Below are 18,658 nucleotides of genomic sequence, written 5' to 3'. Positions count from 1 at the left end.
CCTTGAAAAATTATAATGCTAACTAAAACCTGCACGTACATAAAACAATCACATGTGTCAGTGGAATCTTCCATGTTCTTTTACTCATATATTTTTCTGAAATTAATTTAATTGACCTTCTAACAAAACTCTTGAAGTCATGAGCAAAATTCCATTCATCCTTGCAAAAGTTTATTAAACTAGCCGGCCAGTATCTTGACTTATGTGGCATTTTGGCCATGAGCAATGGAACTGATAACCTTTTTAGTGGTGAACGCATGCGAAAAGCGTGTCTATACAAATATTTGTATATCTACTTGTTTATTTACTAACATTTCTGAGAATTCTTTAAACCGTCCTTCACGCATCCCACGCTTTCGCAAATATTTTCTTTATTGTTGATATTATTTTGAAAGATAAATTTAAATTTAACTTAAGGAGTTTAAGACAACCTTGAAAACTATTTGGCAATTAACCAGTACACGTTACTCATTTTGCACAACTTTTTTTATACTAATATGCTATAGATGAAAACATTTCTGTTGTACTAGCTTTGGTGATATAAATCAATATCCCCTCATTAAAGTGTAAAACGATTTCACTTTCGAATTCGGTCAAATATCTCCGTGGTATCCTTGATAAAAAAAACTTAGCTTGAGACCGACCGAGTAAAGGAGAAATTAGAAGAAAGAAACACATACGTAGTTTTCATTTAAAAGGAGAAAAGATTGGACCAACGCCGAAGTCTATATATTCACTGAGAGATGAAATGGCGAAACAGGAACGGGAGCCAGCGTTTTCTGTAGTAATCCATACACGAAATGCAGCTTCAAACAAAATGACTACTCTTCAATCTTTCAGGCCGAAATAGTGGGCGTAACAGAAGGTGCTCTAAGCAGCAATTCCATAAACATTTTAGTGGATAGCCAAGCGGCAATTAAAACCACCCGTAGGGCCAATACAAAGTCTCATTGCGTTAGGCAATGCAAGAAGGCAATAAATAAACTTTTAGCAAGAACACAGTCGCTATCATCTGGAACCTGATCATATAAGAATAGAAGGAAATGAAAAGGCAGACGAGTTGGGCCGCTGGAGACACAATCCGCCTAAGCTGCCCCAGGCCATTCCACTCCTTCAAGGGTTGTTTGAAGCTGTGGATGCTAGAGAAACACCTCAGGTCTTAGAACACAAGGCATACCACAAATTTACTTGATGTAGTGTTGATGGTTGATAGACCAAAAACTTCATACCAAGGCATAGGCGTAAGTGCGGCCCCCTGCAGTCATATAAAAACTCAGAATGTTGACGTTCACATACGACTGCTATTTATGTTACTTGCAGTAACTTGAAATATGCATCTCGACCAAATATATAATTAAACCGCGAACATTTTCAAGCAACAACTTTCGACGTGGCTTAACTCATTAACAGTGCATCGATGAACTTAATAAAACTTTTGAGCATGAAACTTCATCAAGGACCTGTGTTTCCCGATGGTATGGTGAATTCAATCGATGTTGTAAATCACTCCATGACGAATTTAGGAAAGGTCGTACAAATTCAGTTTTTGTTCCGGAAATTATTGATGCTGTGCACAAACTAATATTGCCAGATCGTCATGTCACCTATCGTGAGATAGAGGCAACTGTAGATATCAGTGGGATCAGCATAAACTCAATATTGCAGGAACATTGTACTATAAAAAAATGGTTCACGTTGGATCCTACACAATTCGTCCATCGCTCAAAAATAGGATGCTGTCGATTGGTTGGGAGAAATGTTAAAAGATGTGATAGCTTTGGTTGCCAATTTTTTAAATGATATAAAGGTATCGCACCATACTACTACGCAGCACAATAAATTCTGAGTGATACACAACCATTTGTTTACTAGTTGTCTTCCAAGAAATCAGTAAAATCAACCGCTGAAGACGGATCACTCTTCAACATAAGAATGCGAGCGTTCAAACATCGAGCACTCAAACCATCACTTTGATGAGTAATTCATCTTGAAGTCTTGACTTGGCACCTGACCATGTCCTCTTTTTAATTCCTTGCGAAAATAATTAAACTAAGAGTTGAACGTTTTCCAACACCTGAAAAGGCGGCAAATGACTTAAGAACACATATTTTGGAGATATCCCAAGTAAAGTGGCCAAAGTGTTCCAAAAATCAGTTCAAACACATGACAAAGAATAAAGATCTTAATGAAGACTATTTTAAAATTAAAATAAAAATTATTATTAACATTTGTATTTGTTCTCTAATCTTGAAATATTAATGGCAACCCTCGTTTTAGCAAATATTGAGCTTTATATGAGCTTTAAAAATTCTTCCAGCAGACATCAATTAAAATTGTACTTTTATATGGAGCTGCCACTTAACAATAATTTTAGTATGAAAAAATTTTAAAATTTCAAATTCAAAAAGTATCTCCGAAAATATTACTCGGATCAACTTGAAAATTTAGGGCAATATTCTAGAGGTGTTGTAAAATATAATAGGATATTTAAAAAATTTCGATTTTTTAAAATTTGATTTTTTTAAACACGTAAACCCATGTAATCTCTTAAAAAGTTCAAACTCTGTTTTCAAGGAGTGGTTCAGTTAAAATTATTCCATTAGCAAGATTAGATAAAAGCTTAAAAATTTTAACTGTTTTATAAACTATTTCAAATTTCTATTTCGACCAAGGGCACATACACAACCTTGCGACTTGATTTAAAATGTTATATTTCCCAGTTTATATTTATTTACAACACAAACATTTATTTTTCCAAAGCAGTCATGACGATCATTTGTAAAAAAACTCTTACATTATGGAGTCATCTTCCGTTAGAACTCGCTATCGCTAGGAAAGAATAATTAACTATATATAGTGACGATTTTATTTGATATGAAAACACCTAATCCACTTATCATAGTCAGTTTATCACATGAAGTTGACAAACGGTAGCTGTTTAGCATAAATCTTTTTCATCCCTAAATGATAAATGAGCGAGATAAACCGCCGTTTGATAAAAAATATTTCAAAAAATTGCTTTATTTGTTTTGTTTTCGCTATTTTCTCGCTATTTGAATCAACATCACAATCATTTTCACATATGTCTTCTTGTCTTGTCTTATCGTTAGCAATCTTCGTGGTGGAAAACGTAGACGCAACAATCTAGAGGCGGCTATAAAGCTAACGGCGAGAAGACACAGTTCAGTTGAATTTAGTTGTGCCTAACAGTTACAACGCAGATACAAAAATGAATTCCACAAAAGTTTTGCTAACGGTTAGTGTGTATATATCATATATATATATATATATACATATGTTATTTATATATGCAAAAAGTCAATTTATTTCGTCTTTTTATTTTTTTATTTTTCAATAGAGTTGCCTCCTCGCGACAACCCTCCTTTACACTCCCGCAACGGCCAAATGCAACACTTGCAGCGTCAACGGTATAGCATGCCTCAGCGATAGTTCATTCCTCATTTGCCACAAAGGTGTACCAGATTCGTCGCAGGTCTTTCAGTGTCCCGCAGGAGAGGTGTGCGTTGCCAATTCACCAGAGCGGTGTGTAGCGGGCTCAGTATCTACAGCGGATTGCGCAGCCGAACAAAATGCTTGTGGCGCCTGTAATGGCAACAAGCTCTTCACCTGTCTCACTCCCACCACTTTTGCGCAGTGTAACAGTACTGCGTTGTTACGGAGCGTCGTCGGCAGTTGTCCTAGTGGTTTGACTTGTGATTCTTCACGTCCTGAAATTTGTGTTGTTGGCGGCGCCGAGTGTTCGACATAAGTGATTTGCTTTAAGTGAGTTATAAGGAAGTTTACATATTGTTTTAGAAATGTTTCATGTGTTCAATAAAAGATGAAAATAGAACTGTGAGCGAAAGTGTTGTTATATGTTTCTTCATCAAACAAGTCCAGAAGTGTGTAAATAATATTTATATTAGTTTTTATTCACCTAACGCAAATTTGTGACCCATAAAACTAATCGAGATTGATGTTGGGTAATATATGTATATAGAGTTGTCCAATAAGATCGATATGATTCCTTTAAATAAAAAAACTAATAGTTAAGGAAATTCAAATATTTTTTATTTAATTTGAAGTACAATCGATACAAATAAGTTCTGAATATTTCATCATTCAAATAGTCTCCACGATTAATATTGCAGGAACGAATTTGATGAACCCAATTTTCAAGTCTTTTCCCACTAAATCAAGTTGTCTGTCATGAATAGCACTTTCAATATTGACTCCTAAATCTTGAAGAAAATATGGTTTATTGCCAAAGCCCAACGAGCTCAATTAACCCCACAAGAAACAGTCTAATGGTGTTAAACAACTTCTGGGAGGCCATTCAATGTCCCAATTTCTTGAAATAATCAAATCTTCCAACTTGTCTCGCAACAATTCGGATATTGCACGTACTGTGTGGCACACAGCTCTATCTTTTAGGAACCAGATGTTATCAAGATCATGGTTTATGGTTGATGATATGAAATATGAAATTGAGCCTCATCGGAGAATATGATTTTTTTAATTACTTATTATACCCTGAACAGGGTTTTCGCACACATCATTTTCTCTTCAAGAAGCTGCTCATTTGTCGGAACTGCCGATATCGGACCACTATAACATATAGCTGCCATACAAACTGAACGATCGGAATCAAGTTCTTGTATAGACAACTTTCACATCTGACAATATATATCCACGAAATTTGGTATAGATTATTTTCTAAAGCAACAATGTAATCTCCGAAGAAATTGTTCAGATCGGTTAACTATAGCATATTGTATGGCAGTTGTATGCTATAGTTGACCGAACGATCGGAATCAAGTTCTTGTATGAACAACTTTCGCATTTGACGTGGTATCTTAACGAAATTTGACATGGATTACTGCTTAAGATAATAATATAATCTCTGAAAAAATTGTTCAGGTCGGATTACTATAGCATATAGCTTCCATACAAGCTGAAAACATACTTACTAAAAGAAATGCCCCTGGGAAGGGTATATTAGCTTCGATGCAGCCGAAGTTAACGTTTTTTCTTGTTTTTATATTGATAATAAAATTGAATAATTTGTACACATTGTTCTTATCCATATGATTTCAATTAGTTAGACTATAACTACAAGTATTAATTAATGAGATTTAGCATTTTTGTAAAGCAACCTGTGTTAGTTTACGAAAACGTGGATTATAAAGCATTCCGTGTGTTAATAAAGCATTACTTTTTGGGGGAAAATATGGTTAAAGTGCTATAGGGAGAACCACGGCCTCCGACGCGCTATTTATAGGCACGCTACCGCAGCCCTGACCGGCCGGCCGACACCGCTGCAACCGCTAAGTCCCGCAATTTTTAAATCTGTAATACATATCTTCGAAAATATTTATTTAAATCAGATGCTCTAAATGGCCATGTAGATCTATATAAAGTCAACAACGTATTTAAGGTATTTAATTGGATAAGTATTAAATGCTGCATTGGTTAAAAATTAAAAAAAAGTTGTTAAAAAAATGTTAATGTGGGATATCCATAAGAGATAGATATACATACATAATTGTGGAGTTTTCTGTAGACCTTTTAAATGTCTACAATATTTAGTTAATTATTTTGATAAATCTCATAGTTCTAACGCAAACGCCTTAATACGACCAAATAAAACTTTTTATTGACCGCCAGTCCCTCTAGAACAAATTTTTGATGCACCAAACTACGAATATTTACAAAAACAATGTACGTCACCTTTGTTTTTAGAGGGCTATGGCACGGTTTTTTTTGGTTTTGTCGTTTTTTCCCCTCCATTCCGATGATTGCTGACTTCTTTGTATGTCAAACTCATAAGCCCATGTCGCACCGGCACTGATAATGCTCTCCATGAATGTGGGATCAGAATTCGCACCAAAGAGATCTGACGAGACGAGCAAGAACGCGTTTCATAGCCAAAATATTCACCATAATCATTCGAACGGACCGACGTATGTCTTCAACGATATCTTGACCTGAAGGCGTTGTACCACTCGTAGGCTTGTGCATTTGATAAAACTGAATCACCGTAACCATTTTCCACCATTCACAATGATTCCGTACTACTGAGGTGTACCGACTGAAGCAGCTGCTCTAAACAAACTGTTTTGTCAGATCGCGCTCATATTTGGCATAGTAATTAAGGACAGCCTTTCAAACTTGGCTTTTTTGAAATATTTTTACCTGAGGAATGTAATTACAATTTCCTCGTGCTTTTTAGGCCCAAAGTATAGCACAATATGTGAAATATCTTAAAGAAAATCTTCATATAGATCTTGGTATAAAACTCGTATCCCTAACACATACGTCGCATATAATAGTATTCTCTTGTTGACTTTTCGCTCATATATCCAATATTTTAAACATTTGGTTGAGTTGGTATCAAATACTTGTATATTGCATTTGGGATTGATTTCAATATAAATATTTCGCAGGAGTAAAATGTAGTAATGAAAGTAAGCAAGACTATAACACATAATATAACTTAATAATATACCAAATTGTAGTCATTGACGAATTCGTCATATATTGAATGTTGAGTTAAACATTCAATATAAAGTGACTATTTCCCTGTCTTTGATCATCTCAAATTGCAAGAGTACAAAATGTTTAATTATAACGAACTTTGCGCTTGCTTACTTGTTCACTTTAACTTTATTTGGCAGTGGAGTCAAAAGCATCTCAAGGACATTTAGTACATATATATTATTGCTAAGTGATGCTGGTTACAGTCTGCGTATCTCAACTGTCTCCAAAATGACGCTAAATTATTAGTATGTACATACATATATCGCCGTTTATAGTTTTCTAAATATTACGTCAACGTAAGCGCCTGTTTTAAGTAAATGCAATAAAAATGTAGCTATGAAGGGACAACCTTATTATATATGTACATATTATTCCAGACAATTTGTTAATCAACAAATCATATTTCTGAAGCTAACTAAGATTTAGATACATAATACTTTACAAAATGAAATCTCTTTCCAAATACTTATATACATATGTATGTAGGTAAGCATGCACTTTTTAAGAATGCATCGTAAAATCATAAATTTTTACATTTGTTTAAAAAATTGTTGTTGAATTAATAATTTGTATTTGTATAATTACACTTCTCAACGCTTTTTTTCGGTTCGGTATAATTTATAACTTCATGAAACCCCTAATACTATTTTTCTGGTAGAGCGTTGAACAAATTTGAAATTATGTTACTCATACGCCACCGACACAATAACCTGTTGCACAGTTTATAATTCTTAAGGTTGTGCGTAAATACTTTACACTATTTAACTAGATATTTAAAATATATTTATCAGTTTTTTATACCAAACAACACTAAAGTCAGCAGGATATCGCATATTTTCTCTGTGATAAAAGGGTGTAAAGTTATTTATAAAGGCTGAGATGAGAGTTTGGTATGTGAAAGCTAACAGAAAAGTTATTAATCAATTGTCAATGTCAAACTTTTATAAAGGGAGATCCATTTCGGGGTTCCCTATTTTTTTAAGAAAACACACAGAAACTTAAATTTACTGGGGAACTTTTATCACTAAAGATCTCAGCTATGCCTGCTATATTTTCTTCACTGCGTACTGGACGTTGTCCATTCGGTAGAATTTTATATAATAATGAATGCTGAGTCTCAAGATTGGTGATAATGTTAAGAGTAGTATGCTCAGTAGAATATTCTAGTTATATCGGCAAATATATTTGAAAGAACGATCGCCATAAACTTGTTTCATAAATTGAAACGTTTCGGTAAGGGTTTTTTAGTCTTAAAACAAAATATAATGTTGGTTCTTTGTTTGAAGCTTATTTTCGTACCGATAACACAAACATCCTGACATTTAAAACGCAATAACTTCACTTCCAACAATGAAATGTCATGAAATTCTCACTTCTTCTTCTTCTTCTTAATTGGCGTAGACACCACTTACGCGATTATAGCCGAGTTAACAACAGCGCGCCAGTCGTTTCTTCTTTTCGCTACGTGGCGCCAATTGGATATTCCAAGCGAAGCCAGGTCCTTCTCCACTTGGTCCTTCCAACGGAGTGGAGGTCTTCCTCTTCCTCTGCTTCCCCCGGCGGGTACTGCGTCGAATACTTTCAGAGCTGGAGTGTTTTCATCCATCCGGACAACATGACCTAGCCAGCGTAGCCGCCGTCTTTTAATTCGCTGAACTACATATGTCAATGTCGTCGTATATCTCGTACAGCTCATCGTTCCATCGAATGCGATATTCGCCGTGGCCAATGCGCAAAGGACCATAAATCTTTCTCAGAACTTTTCTCTCGAAAACTCGTAACGTCGACTCATCGGTTGCTGTTATCGCCCAAGCCTCTGCACCATATAGCAGGACGGGAATTATGAGCGATTTATAGAGTTCAGCTTTTGTTCGTCGAGAGAGGACTTTACTTTTCAATTGCCTACTCAGTCCGAAGTAGCACCTGTTGGCAAGAGCAATCCTGCTTTGGATTTCCAGGCTGACATTGTTGGTGGTGTTTACGCTGGTTCCAAGATAGACGAAATTATCTACAACTTCAAAGTTATGACTGTAAACAGTGACGTGAGAGCCAAGTTGCGAGTGCGACGACTGTTTGTTTGATGACAGGAGATATTTCGTTTTGCCCTCGTTCACTCCCATACCCATTTTCTGTGCTTCTCACTGGACAATCGATAAAGATAGCAGATTTTAACGCACCAGTCGACATATAGATGGCGCCACCAGGGGGAGCTAGATTCAAAAAGGCCTGTTTACTTTTGAATGCACCTTGTAGTAAGTATTGTGAGTTAAGTTTCCAAATTTCTGACCTTGGTCACTACTAACATTGTGAGGTACCATCAAATGTTTAAACATAAAATTCTGATAAGATTGTTAAAACTTAGTTTCTTTTTCCATAACTTATTGAATATATTATACTGTAATCATTATAATTGGCGAAAATTATTTGGTTGGGCAAATTTGTCGAATTAATGGTTGAACTCACCGGATTTAAAACACAACGGTCCCTATTTTAACCATCTAACATGTGAACCGAGTAAAGGTACTTTTTAATAGCCGTTTTTTTACAGATCACGTGTGAGCCGTGCAAGCTGTAACGTTATTTTGTTTAGTATTGTTTAGTATTTCATCACGGAAAGACGAAAATTCACGTTTTCTAAAGAATGTGTTTCACGCACTTCGCTATTAGAAAATAATTGACTGAATAGACCACGTCCAGCACGAAGTGAAGAAAATATAGCAGCCGTACTGAGAGTGTACACGAAGACCGTGGAGAGTCGATTCGCCGCCGTTCGCAGCAACTCGGAACGATTTGGCGTATTTTCCGCTTGTGCCAGACCTGAATCCGCTCGACCTTCCCAAGGGACACCGCTTAACTCTATGGGCTCTTGAAAAGTTCCAAGAAGATCCGAAGTTTCGAGCCAAATTGTGTTCAGCGATGAAGTCCATTTCTGGCTAAATGAATATATAAACAAGAAAAAACAGCAACCTCAAGCGATTCAAGAGTTGCAATTTCATACAGAAAAAAAAACGGTTTGGTGTGATTTGTGAGTCGGTGGAATTATCGGTCCATATTTCTTCAAAAATGATGCTGGTGAAAACGTAACCGTCAATGGCGACTGTTGTCGCGCCCTGATAACCGACTATTTGATGCCTGAATTTGAAGCACGTGATCTCGACGAAATTTAATTTCAACAAGACGGCGCCACTTCCCACACATTGCATCAATCAATAGATTTAATGAGAGAACACTTCAGTGAGCAGATAATTTCACATTTTGGTCGGTCGATTGGATTGTGATATCCCACCGTGCGACATTTTCCTGTGGGAATATATGTAGTCAAAAGTCTAACATCACGCGCGTCATTTGCCAGTTACTGATGGATCATCTGAGACGTAAACACGGCAAAGGTTTAAAAGTAATGATCTTCATAAAATATTTGCCAATATTTAGGAATAGCGTTGCCATCTATAATAACAAGAAATAGTACTGAAAAGTATATCAATTTGCTGTTCATCATATGGCGTTTTAAAAACCTCACAAAATTACTGTAGAATTTAAATTATTTTTTAAAGTTGCCACCTATCAAATAAATAGTTAAAGTATTGCATAATTAGTGCCAATTAAAAAACGCTACATAAAATCTGCCAGAAAATTCTATAATTTGGTTGCATGTGACCGTTTAATTGTAATTTTTGAATATGCGAGGTTATATAATTACTCAAAAATCGTAAAAATATACAAAATATTTATTATTTTGCTATCGGATGAGAACATATACTTTCACATTCCCCCTTATATACACCATGTCAAGAAAGTATCGGGAATTTATAAATAAAACGAAAATTTTTCAATCATCACCCAAATTTATTTTGTTGCCTTCAAAGTGACATCCATTTGAAGCGATGCGTATATGCCAACGCTTCTTCCAATCGTCAAAACATTTTTTATAGGCACTTACCGGGATGGCTTTCAGCTCTGGCGTCGAATTTGTTTTGATGTCTTCAATTGAGTCGAAGCGTGTTCCCCGAAGTGGATATTTAAGTGTGGAGAATAAGAAAAAGTCAAAGGGGAATACGGTGCTTGCTCAATGATATTTGTTGATGGTGCGTTATCATGATGAAGAATCCACGAATTGTTGGCCCACAAAGTCGGACGTTTACGACGGATTATGTTTCGTAAGCGCCTCATAACACCAAGATAATACTCTTTGTTGACGGTTTGAACGTATTCATAGTGAAGGACACCACGGTACTCATGATTCTTTCTACTTTCTACTTCCCGATACTTCCTTCACAGGGTGTAGTACTCCAGTTTCTTACTGAATATTCTTTGTGGGAATACCGAAAAATGTTTAATTTGGTGACAAGTTGAGTTTTTGTTCTTCAAAAAGAGCTAAGCCAGTTCGGTTGATCTCCCTTGCATTATCATATTTCAATATTGCTGATTGACGGTGATGTACCCTATAGTCTAATTTAATTTCAGTTTTGCTTCAAATTTGTCGACTCACCCATCGCTTAAACTCTTATTGCTGAAATATACACGCATTACACAATTTTTGAGTGACAGTGACCTACATTGGAAATTGAGCAAAAACCAAAACCAAAATTATTTAACTACACACATTAAAAGTAATAAACGCGCGTTTTATGACAATTTTAAATTAATTAACTGTCAACATTGGAACTTAACTATCTTTAGGCCCAGTTGATTAAAATATAATGTCGCAATAACGAAATTGACTCAAATATTGCAATTTTCATAAATAGTAAATGAGTATTTTGCTGAGTGCCGCGCTCATAACAGTTATGAGAACTTAATCCACTGTCATAATTTGCAGTTTGGGCGCGGCATGCGGTTCGCTGGGCGTTGAAATTGTGGGAATTGCCAAAGTGTTGTTGTCATGCAGCGATTATTGTCACCAGGAAATGTTGTTGTGACAGGTGTTGACAAAATGCTTGGCTTTAAGCTGAATAAACAATTGTTGCAAGCACACACATTTTTGTTATTACAGATATGTACTTATATGCCCTGGTGTATGTTTGTAGGTGACACTAGCATTTCCACCGGAATTAAAGCGAAATGACATTGACAAATCTCTTACAAAGCGTAACGCGTTGTTACCTCATATTTATGTTAATCTAAATAACACAATAATTCAACTGGTGCATTTAAAACAGAATTTATGGTTGCCAACTGTTGCAAAAAGTGAAATATTGAGAGAATTGCATGCTCAGTTCCATGATTTAGGACTAATATATACAAATTTTAATTATATTGGGGCTAATAGGCATTAACTGGATCTAGAAAGATCAGCTCTTGAATCTCTACAGATTGCTCTTCGCCCCAAATGCGGCAATTTCGGTTATTAACATACATTGAGCCAGAAATCTGCCTCATCGCTGAATAAACTTTTCTCTAAGACGTTGGATCATCCTGAAAGCCAATAGAGCTGTACACACAAGTTGTATTTTTATACTCTTGCAACAAAGTTGCTAAGGAGAGTATTATAGTTTTGTTCACAAAACGGTTGTTTGTAAGTCCTAAAACTAAAAGAGTCAGATATAGGGTTATATACACCAAAGTGATCAGGGCGACGAGTAGAGTCGAAATCCGGATGTCTGTCTGTCCGTCCGTCCGTCTGTCCGTCCGTCCGTGCAAGCTGTAACTTGAGTAAAAATTGAGATATCATGATGAAACTAGCTACACGTATTCCTTGGCTCCATAAGAAGGTTAAGTTCGAAGATGGTCAAAATCGGCCCACTGCCACGCCCACAAAATGGCGGAAACCGAAAACCTATAAAGTGTCATAACTAAGCCATAAATAAAGATATTAAAGTGAAATTTGGCACAAAGAATCGCATTAGGGAGGGACATATTTGGAAGTAAGTTTTTTTGGAAAAGTGGGCGTGGCCCCGCCCCCTACTAAGTTTTGTGTACATATCTCGGAAACTACTATAGCTATGTCAACCAAACTCTATAGAGTCGTTTTCTTCAGGCACTTCCATATACAGTTCAAAAATGGAAGAAATCGGATAATAACCACGCCCACCTCCCATACAAAGGTTATGTTGAAAATCACTAAAAGTGCGTTAACCGACTAACAAAAAACGTCAGAAACACTAAATTTTACGGAAGAAATGGCAAAAAGAAGCGGCACCCAGGCTTTTTTTTAAATTGAAAATGGGCGTGGCGTCGCCCACTTATGGACCAAGAACCATATCTCAGGAACTACTCCACCGATTTCAATGAAATTCGGTATATAATATTTCGTTAACACCCTGATGATATGGATAATAATCTGTATAATATATACATTAGGAACCAATGATGATAGCGGAATAAAACTTTACACAAATACGGTATTTGAAAAATATGTAAATGACGGATAATGAAATCTCGATTATCACTTTATCATGCGAGAGTATAAAATGTTCGGTGACACCCGAACTTAGCCCTTCCTTACTTGTTCGTAATAAAGTTGAACGATTTGTAAACGTTGTTCCGACGTAAGTCTTTTCATGATGAAATGCCAAAGAATACTGAACAAAAATTACATGGCAGCTTGACACGACTCACGCGTGTTCTATCAAAAACAGGCTATTGAAAAAAGTATCTCTACTTGGATCACCTATATATATATATATATATACTTTTATATACATTGTAGGGCGTAACAAACTTCGTAGCTTAGCATTAGCATTCAGAGTACAATGTAAATTGGACAGAATGTTGGATAGTTTTTCACTCAATAGCCACAAATATCTTTTCTGCTGTCAAAATCGACCACCATGACGTTTCTTCTTTATCAGAGGAATAAAAAAATGTTTAAGTGCCACAATTCTATTCTACGAAGCATTAAAGTGTGGGAGTTCGTACTATCTATTTGAAAGATGATCTCTCTCTTTTCAATATTTTTATGAAAATAATTCCTTTTATATCACCGTTACATTTAATGTTAGAAAAAATAAATGCCAATAGCTCAGATGGTATGAACAAATATGACTCGGTCTCATCCGTTGAAAATTTGAGCGTGTCAATGCTCTAAACTCGTTCAAAATGTCGCAAAAGAGACGCTTGACAAACGGAACTGAGGACTCTATATTCATCAAATAATTGCAGCTGTGAACAATATTTGGCAACCCTGCACATAAAATATTCAACGAAGATAATAACAGTATTTGTATAAACATGAATAGTACACACATTCGCATATATACATACATATATATTAATAGCTGTTCGCCAATGCTACCAACTAATTGTAGCGCAACTAATTGCTTTACAACATCAACAACAAATTAGTTGGTAATTGTTCAAGTTTACCAAGTGTTAAACTCTCTTCAAACCACCCACAAATATATAGTAAATATTTCAATTATTATATGCCACACACAACTGCACACATGTACATGCGACTGCAGTCAACAACCGTGTGCCATCAGCGCATTCATCGGCGCATTGTCACCAAGTGTTGCTGCTAACACCCACCAGCCACCATGGTGTGTTTGTTGCATGGAAGGAGGATTGGACTTTTTGTAATTATCAAATTCATTTAATCTGCACCGTTGACGGTCATTAAACCGTTTCTTTGGCACTCTGTGATTGTGACATTTGGCAATACTGTGTTTCTCACGTTCATAAATTGAGGCAGTTAAGGCGCAGGCGCGTCAGTGCGGTTTCAGTGGCCCTGCAGAGTGGTTCATCACCAGAAGCAATAAATAATAAATAAAATTAAAAAAAAATTCATTAAAATGTGCCAACAACAACACAAACTGTCGTGCGGGTTAAACATAAGAATCGTTTTCAAATTCGTTTTGTTCACATTTACTCTCACGCAAAATTCCTGCAAAGTCCAAGAGGGCAGTTCGTGGAAAGATATCATATTCGGTAGCAAGTGGATGCCGGCTGTGGCTGCTCGTGATCCTAGGTGTACGTTTGTGTCAAAAGATTCTCACATTGTGATTGAAAATATTATATAGTATTTATTACAATCGCAGGACTGAACTGTATTAATAAAAAAATATCGGTGCTACCTTATTTTAACCCTGAAACAAACTTTAGTTTCGGCTTCACCGCAGCTATAATACCCTTCATAAATACAAATGATTCCCTAGAAGAACTTGATTCCGATAGTTCAGTTTGTGTGGCAGCTATATGCTATAGTGATCCGATCTGTACAATTTCTTCGGAGATTAAATCAAAGCGACGGGCCCAATCCTGGGGAGGGGATGTTTCATCTTCTCACTTTAGCTCGCCTTCAAGCGGATGTTTTTGGCTATCAAGAGGATACATGTTCAAACACCGAACGTCGTGATATGCTTGCCTTTTTATTTCATCCTATCCGTGAAAACTACTTGCCCAAAGAACACCCTTTATGTCGTCGGTATCGACGATTTCCATTGTTTTATCGTTTTTTTTCGACATTTAGCAAGGGAGTAGTGCATCAAAGAGCGAAGTCATAATTGCGCATGATTAGCTGTTACAGTATCAAGACTTATTTTAAAGCATGTAAAAAACCGATCGTACTTATAAAACGCGAGATATAGATTGCTTAGTTATCTATTTGAAAAGTAATGGATTTTTTTTACCGAACCTAAATTCCAAGTTCGAATCGGCGCCGAATAAACTCTCCACGGTCTTCGTGTATTCGCTCAGCCACGGCTACTATATTTTCTTCACCACGGACATGATCTATTATTATTATCCAATAATGAATCCTGGGTCTCAAGATTTCCCTTAAATACTATATGTCACAATTATGATAATATGAAATGAAAGTAAAAGAAGATCACACAAATACTGTCTGTTGCAGTTCTGAACCGACTTATATCTTTCTTTGCCACAAAATACTGAATATTTCGACGACGCGCCTTATGGCTGACTTTATGCTGAAAATAACGGTCAATGTACGGAAAATCTTAATAAATTAAGAGAGCACCTTTGACATTTATGTGATGTGGTGTTCAGTTTATTAGCTTCGAAGTATATAAGGATTTTCGATATTCTAGTCGAATAAACTACTGTTTCCACAATTCAGTTCACAATTTAAAATACTAGTGTTTACCTATTTTAAATCACTTTGAACTTATATCCTCATATCTTTTTATATTTTATTTCGAACTTATAGTTTTGCCAATATTTAGTGTGGTTCCCGTTGGCAGTGGTACCTGTACGGCATCATCTGGAGAACAGGGCAATTGCATACCGCAGAAGGAGTGTCTGCTACGCGCTGGCATACCAGCTGGACCCTGCGCGGGCGGTTATGGATTGTGTTGTGTTTGTAAATAAAAATTATACCATCATCACATTTTCAATATGCAGAGCACTTTCAAAATGAGTTCCACATTCCGGACATCGAATTTAAATATTTTAAAATTTTCAGTTCTACAAACTTGCGGTGGAGTTATACGCGAGAACTCCACCTATTTTGTCAACCCCAACCATCCAGATGTCTACGATGGTACTGGCAGCTGCCAAGTGACGGTACAGAAAATACATCCAGACGTGTGTCAGTTGAGGTTAGAACTGCAAGTTTCTTAAAGACAGTTTACTTTTGATCTAACAAACTACATACTTTCCAGACTCGATTTAGATATGTTTTCCATTGCACCACCCGAAGCGCTGAACCATGTCTGCAATCAGGATCAGCTACTCGTATCCGGCGGCAGTCCGATACCAACAATTTGTGGAGCCTCCGCAGGCGATCACAGTAAGAAAGCATATAACTTTGTTGTTGGAAATATTTGATAGATAATCCTCTCTTGGCAGTGTACATTGACGCCGGTTTGGGTCAAAGTAACGCCATCGTGCTCTCCGTTATAACGAGTGGCACTTTCTCACGAATCTGGCGTATACGAGTTACGCAAATCCACTGCGGTAGTTTGAGTCGTGCCGATCATGGTTGTCTGCAGTACTACACCGGTATTAGTGGGCGTGTACGAAGTTTCAATTTCAATACGGTAACGGGAAGACAGCTCTCTAATCAGGACTATAGTATTTGTATACGTGCCGAGCGTAATTTTTGTAGCATACAGTATAATGCCTGTCCGGATACTGGTGAGTAGGAACTGAGACGGTATTTCCGATCCACTATATACTACATTTATATTCCTTAGAAAACAACCGCTCACGCTCCTTTACCATCTCCGGCAACTCAAACAATCCCACCGGTTCTATGGTCGGTGGTGGCACTCAAGTAACCCAGAACACATGTATCAACGATTGGCTACTCATCGGCTGCATGCGTTCGGTGGATCGCATTCCACCATTGGCTGCCTGTGAGGATCGCGTCTGTGGCGGCACTTTCAGCGCAGAAGTGGGCACCATTCAACGTACCGTGCAATGTAAGTCTTGACTGTAGTTAAAGTGGCTGTAAGGTTAGTATTATATTGAATAAAATTACAGCGAGTGTGCGTCCTTTTCGCTTGTACTTCCATACGGATGGAGTCGAAGCGCCTACAGATGTTGACAACCGCGGCTTCTGCTTGGATTACGTGCAACAGCCATGTACAAATGGTTTCTAATTAGTTTAAGTTGATGTTATTTATTACTTAATTAAGTTGTTTTTATATTTTGAATAAAATTAAAAAGAATATTTGAGTATCTATTGCGGGTAGGCTCATACTTTCTTGGTTGTGTCTGCTTATTTATCCTTATTGTGGCTGCTCTTTTATTGAGGGATTAGGTTTTGTTAACTTAAAGTTTCAATGCCGGAGAGTGTTTCTGATTGTTATATGTCCACAGTAAGACCTCATAATTCTAAGGAAATATATATTTTATACATATCTGATTTAATTTTGAACCTTTATCGTCTCATTCAAGATTTCCGATCATTAGTTGAAGTTCATGGCATAAAATGGTGTAAATTTTTCCAGCAGTCTATTATAATGAAGTTTTTTCAGAAAGGCTCTATAAGTTAAACATAACTTGAGCTAAAACGTTAACTTAGTAATAAAAACCTTGGACTGTCAAAGAAACTATTGATCTGTAATATGGTTTTTATATTATTTTTCGATTGTTATTTCGAACATACGAGACCAACATTTAATGGAAGTTTTTATACACTGAACAGGGTATATTAAGTTTGCCACGAAGTTTGTAACACCTAGACGGAACCGTCGGAGACCCTATAAAGAATATATTTAAATGATCAGTATGTTGAACTGAGTCGATTTGGCCATGTCCGTCTGTCTGTTTGTCCGTCTGTCTGTCCGTTTGTCTGTATATATACGAATATATATATATACTAATCCCTCAGTTTTTAAGATATCGTTTTGAAATTTTGCAAATGTCATTTTCAAGAAGCTGCTCATTTGTCGAAACTGCAATGTATCTTCACAAAAGTTGGCACAGGTTATTTTCTAAGATAATAATGTAATCTCCGAAAAAACTGTTCAGATCCGTCAACTATAGCATATAGCTTCCATACAAACTGAACGATCGGAGTCAAATGCTTGCACTGGAGACCATTAATCCGGAGAAAACTGAAATATCTCTCTTTAAAGGAAGGGCAAAAATTTCATAATTATATTCAAACTCTTTAAGGGGGTAGAACTATTGCACGTCGAACTCTGTCTTGGGATTGTGCTATATAAGAAACTAAGCGCAAGAGAACACATTGAAAACATCCCTACGAATTTGTGATTCGTGTAAGAGATTCATTGCCCCAAAGCGGTGTTGGATACCCTATATGCTGTATTGACTCCATCCCATACTGCGTTGGTATGTTGCATGACATTAAAAGTGACGAATTAAACCGCTGGAATAGCTGCAACGGACATACTTGCTGGAGATTACGGGTGCAATGAAACACCAACAAAGTCTCTAGAGGCTCTCTTCGATATCCGGCCAATACATAGTATATAAATGAAATATATTTATAATGCTAAGTTCATCTTCTCTGCGAGCATAATCAAACTTCTTAATGAAATCTGGCTTAATTGGAAATTCAACCGAGTAAATGAGATTCCTGAGGATTTAAACAGAACGCCTTCATTTTACTGCCGAGAAGATTGGATCGATAGTTCTATAAACGAGAGTTTCATGATCCATATATTCACCGACGGATCAAAGGGGGAAATTTGGAACAATCCAAACTCAGAAGGTATAACAGAAAGGGCCAAGTGGGCAATTTCAT

General features: G+C 36.6%; 2 protein-coding genes across 2 annotated transcripts; both read left to right on the top strand.

Annotated features, from left to right (window-relative positions):
• The first annotated feature begins 3,150 nt into the window (after positions 1–3,150).
• On the top strand, positions 3,151–3,865 carry LOC120778020. The gene is made up of 2 exons (XM_040109691.1): positions 3,151–3,256; positions 3,359–3,865. The coding sequence occupies exons 1-2, from the start codon at positions 3,230–3,232 to the stop codon at positions 3,767–3,769; spliced, it is 438 nt and encodes a 145-aa protein (XP_039965625.1). The 5' UTR covers positions 3,151–3,229; the 3' UTR covers positions 3,770–3,865.
• Positions 3,866–14,273: 10,408 nt separating this feature from the next.
• On the top strand, positions 14,274–17,045 carry LOC120779159. Its single transcript, XM_040111381.1, has 7 exons — positions 14,274–14,451; positions 15,650–15,802; positions 15,905–16,040; positions 16,104–16,231; positions 16,291–16,578; positions 16,638–16,865; positions 16,927–17,045. The coding sequence occupies exons 1-7, from the start codon at positions 14,274–14,276 to the stop codon at positions 17,043–17,045; spliced, it is 1,230 nt and encodes a 409-aa protein (XP_039967315.1).
• The last annotated feature ends 1,613 nt before the right edge of the window (positions 17,046–18,658 follow it).

The sequence above is a fragment of the Bactrocera tryoni genome, chromosome 5, assembly GCF_016617805.1.
Source record: "Bactrocera tryoni isolate S06 chromosome 5, CSIRO_BtryS06_freeze2, whole genome shotgun sequence".
Taxonomy (NCBI): Eukaryota; Metazoa; Arthropoda; class Insecta; order Diptera; family Tephritidae; genus Bactrocera; species Bactrocera tryoni.
The sequence above is the reverse complement of the archived record's forward strand: the minus strand, read 5'-3'. Positions and strand labels throughout refer to the sequence as shown.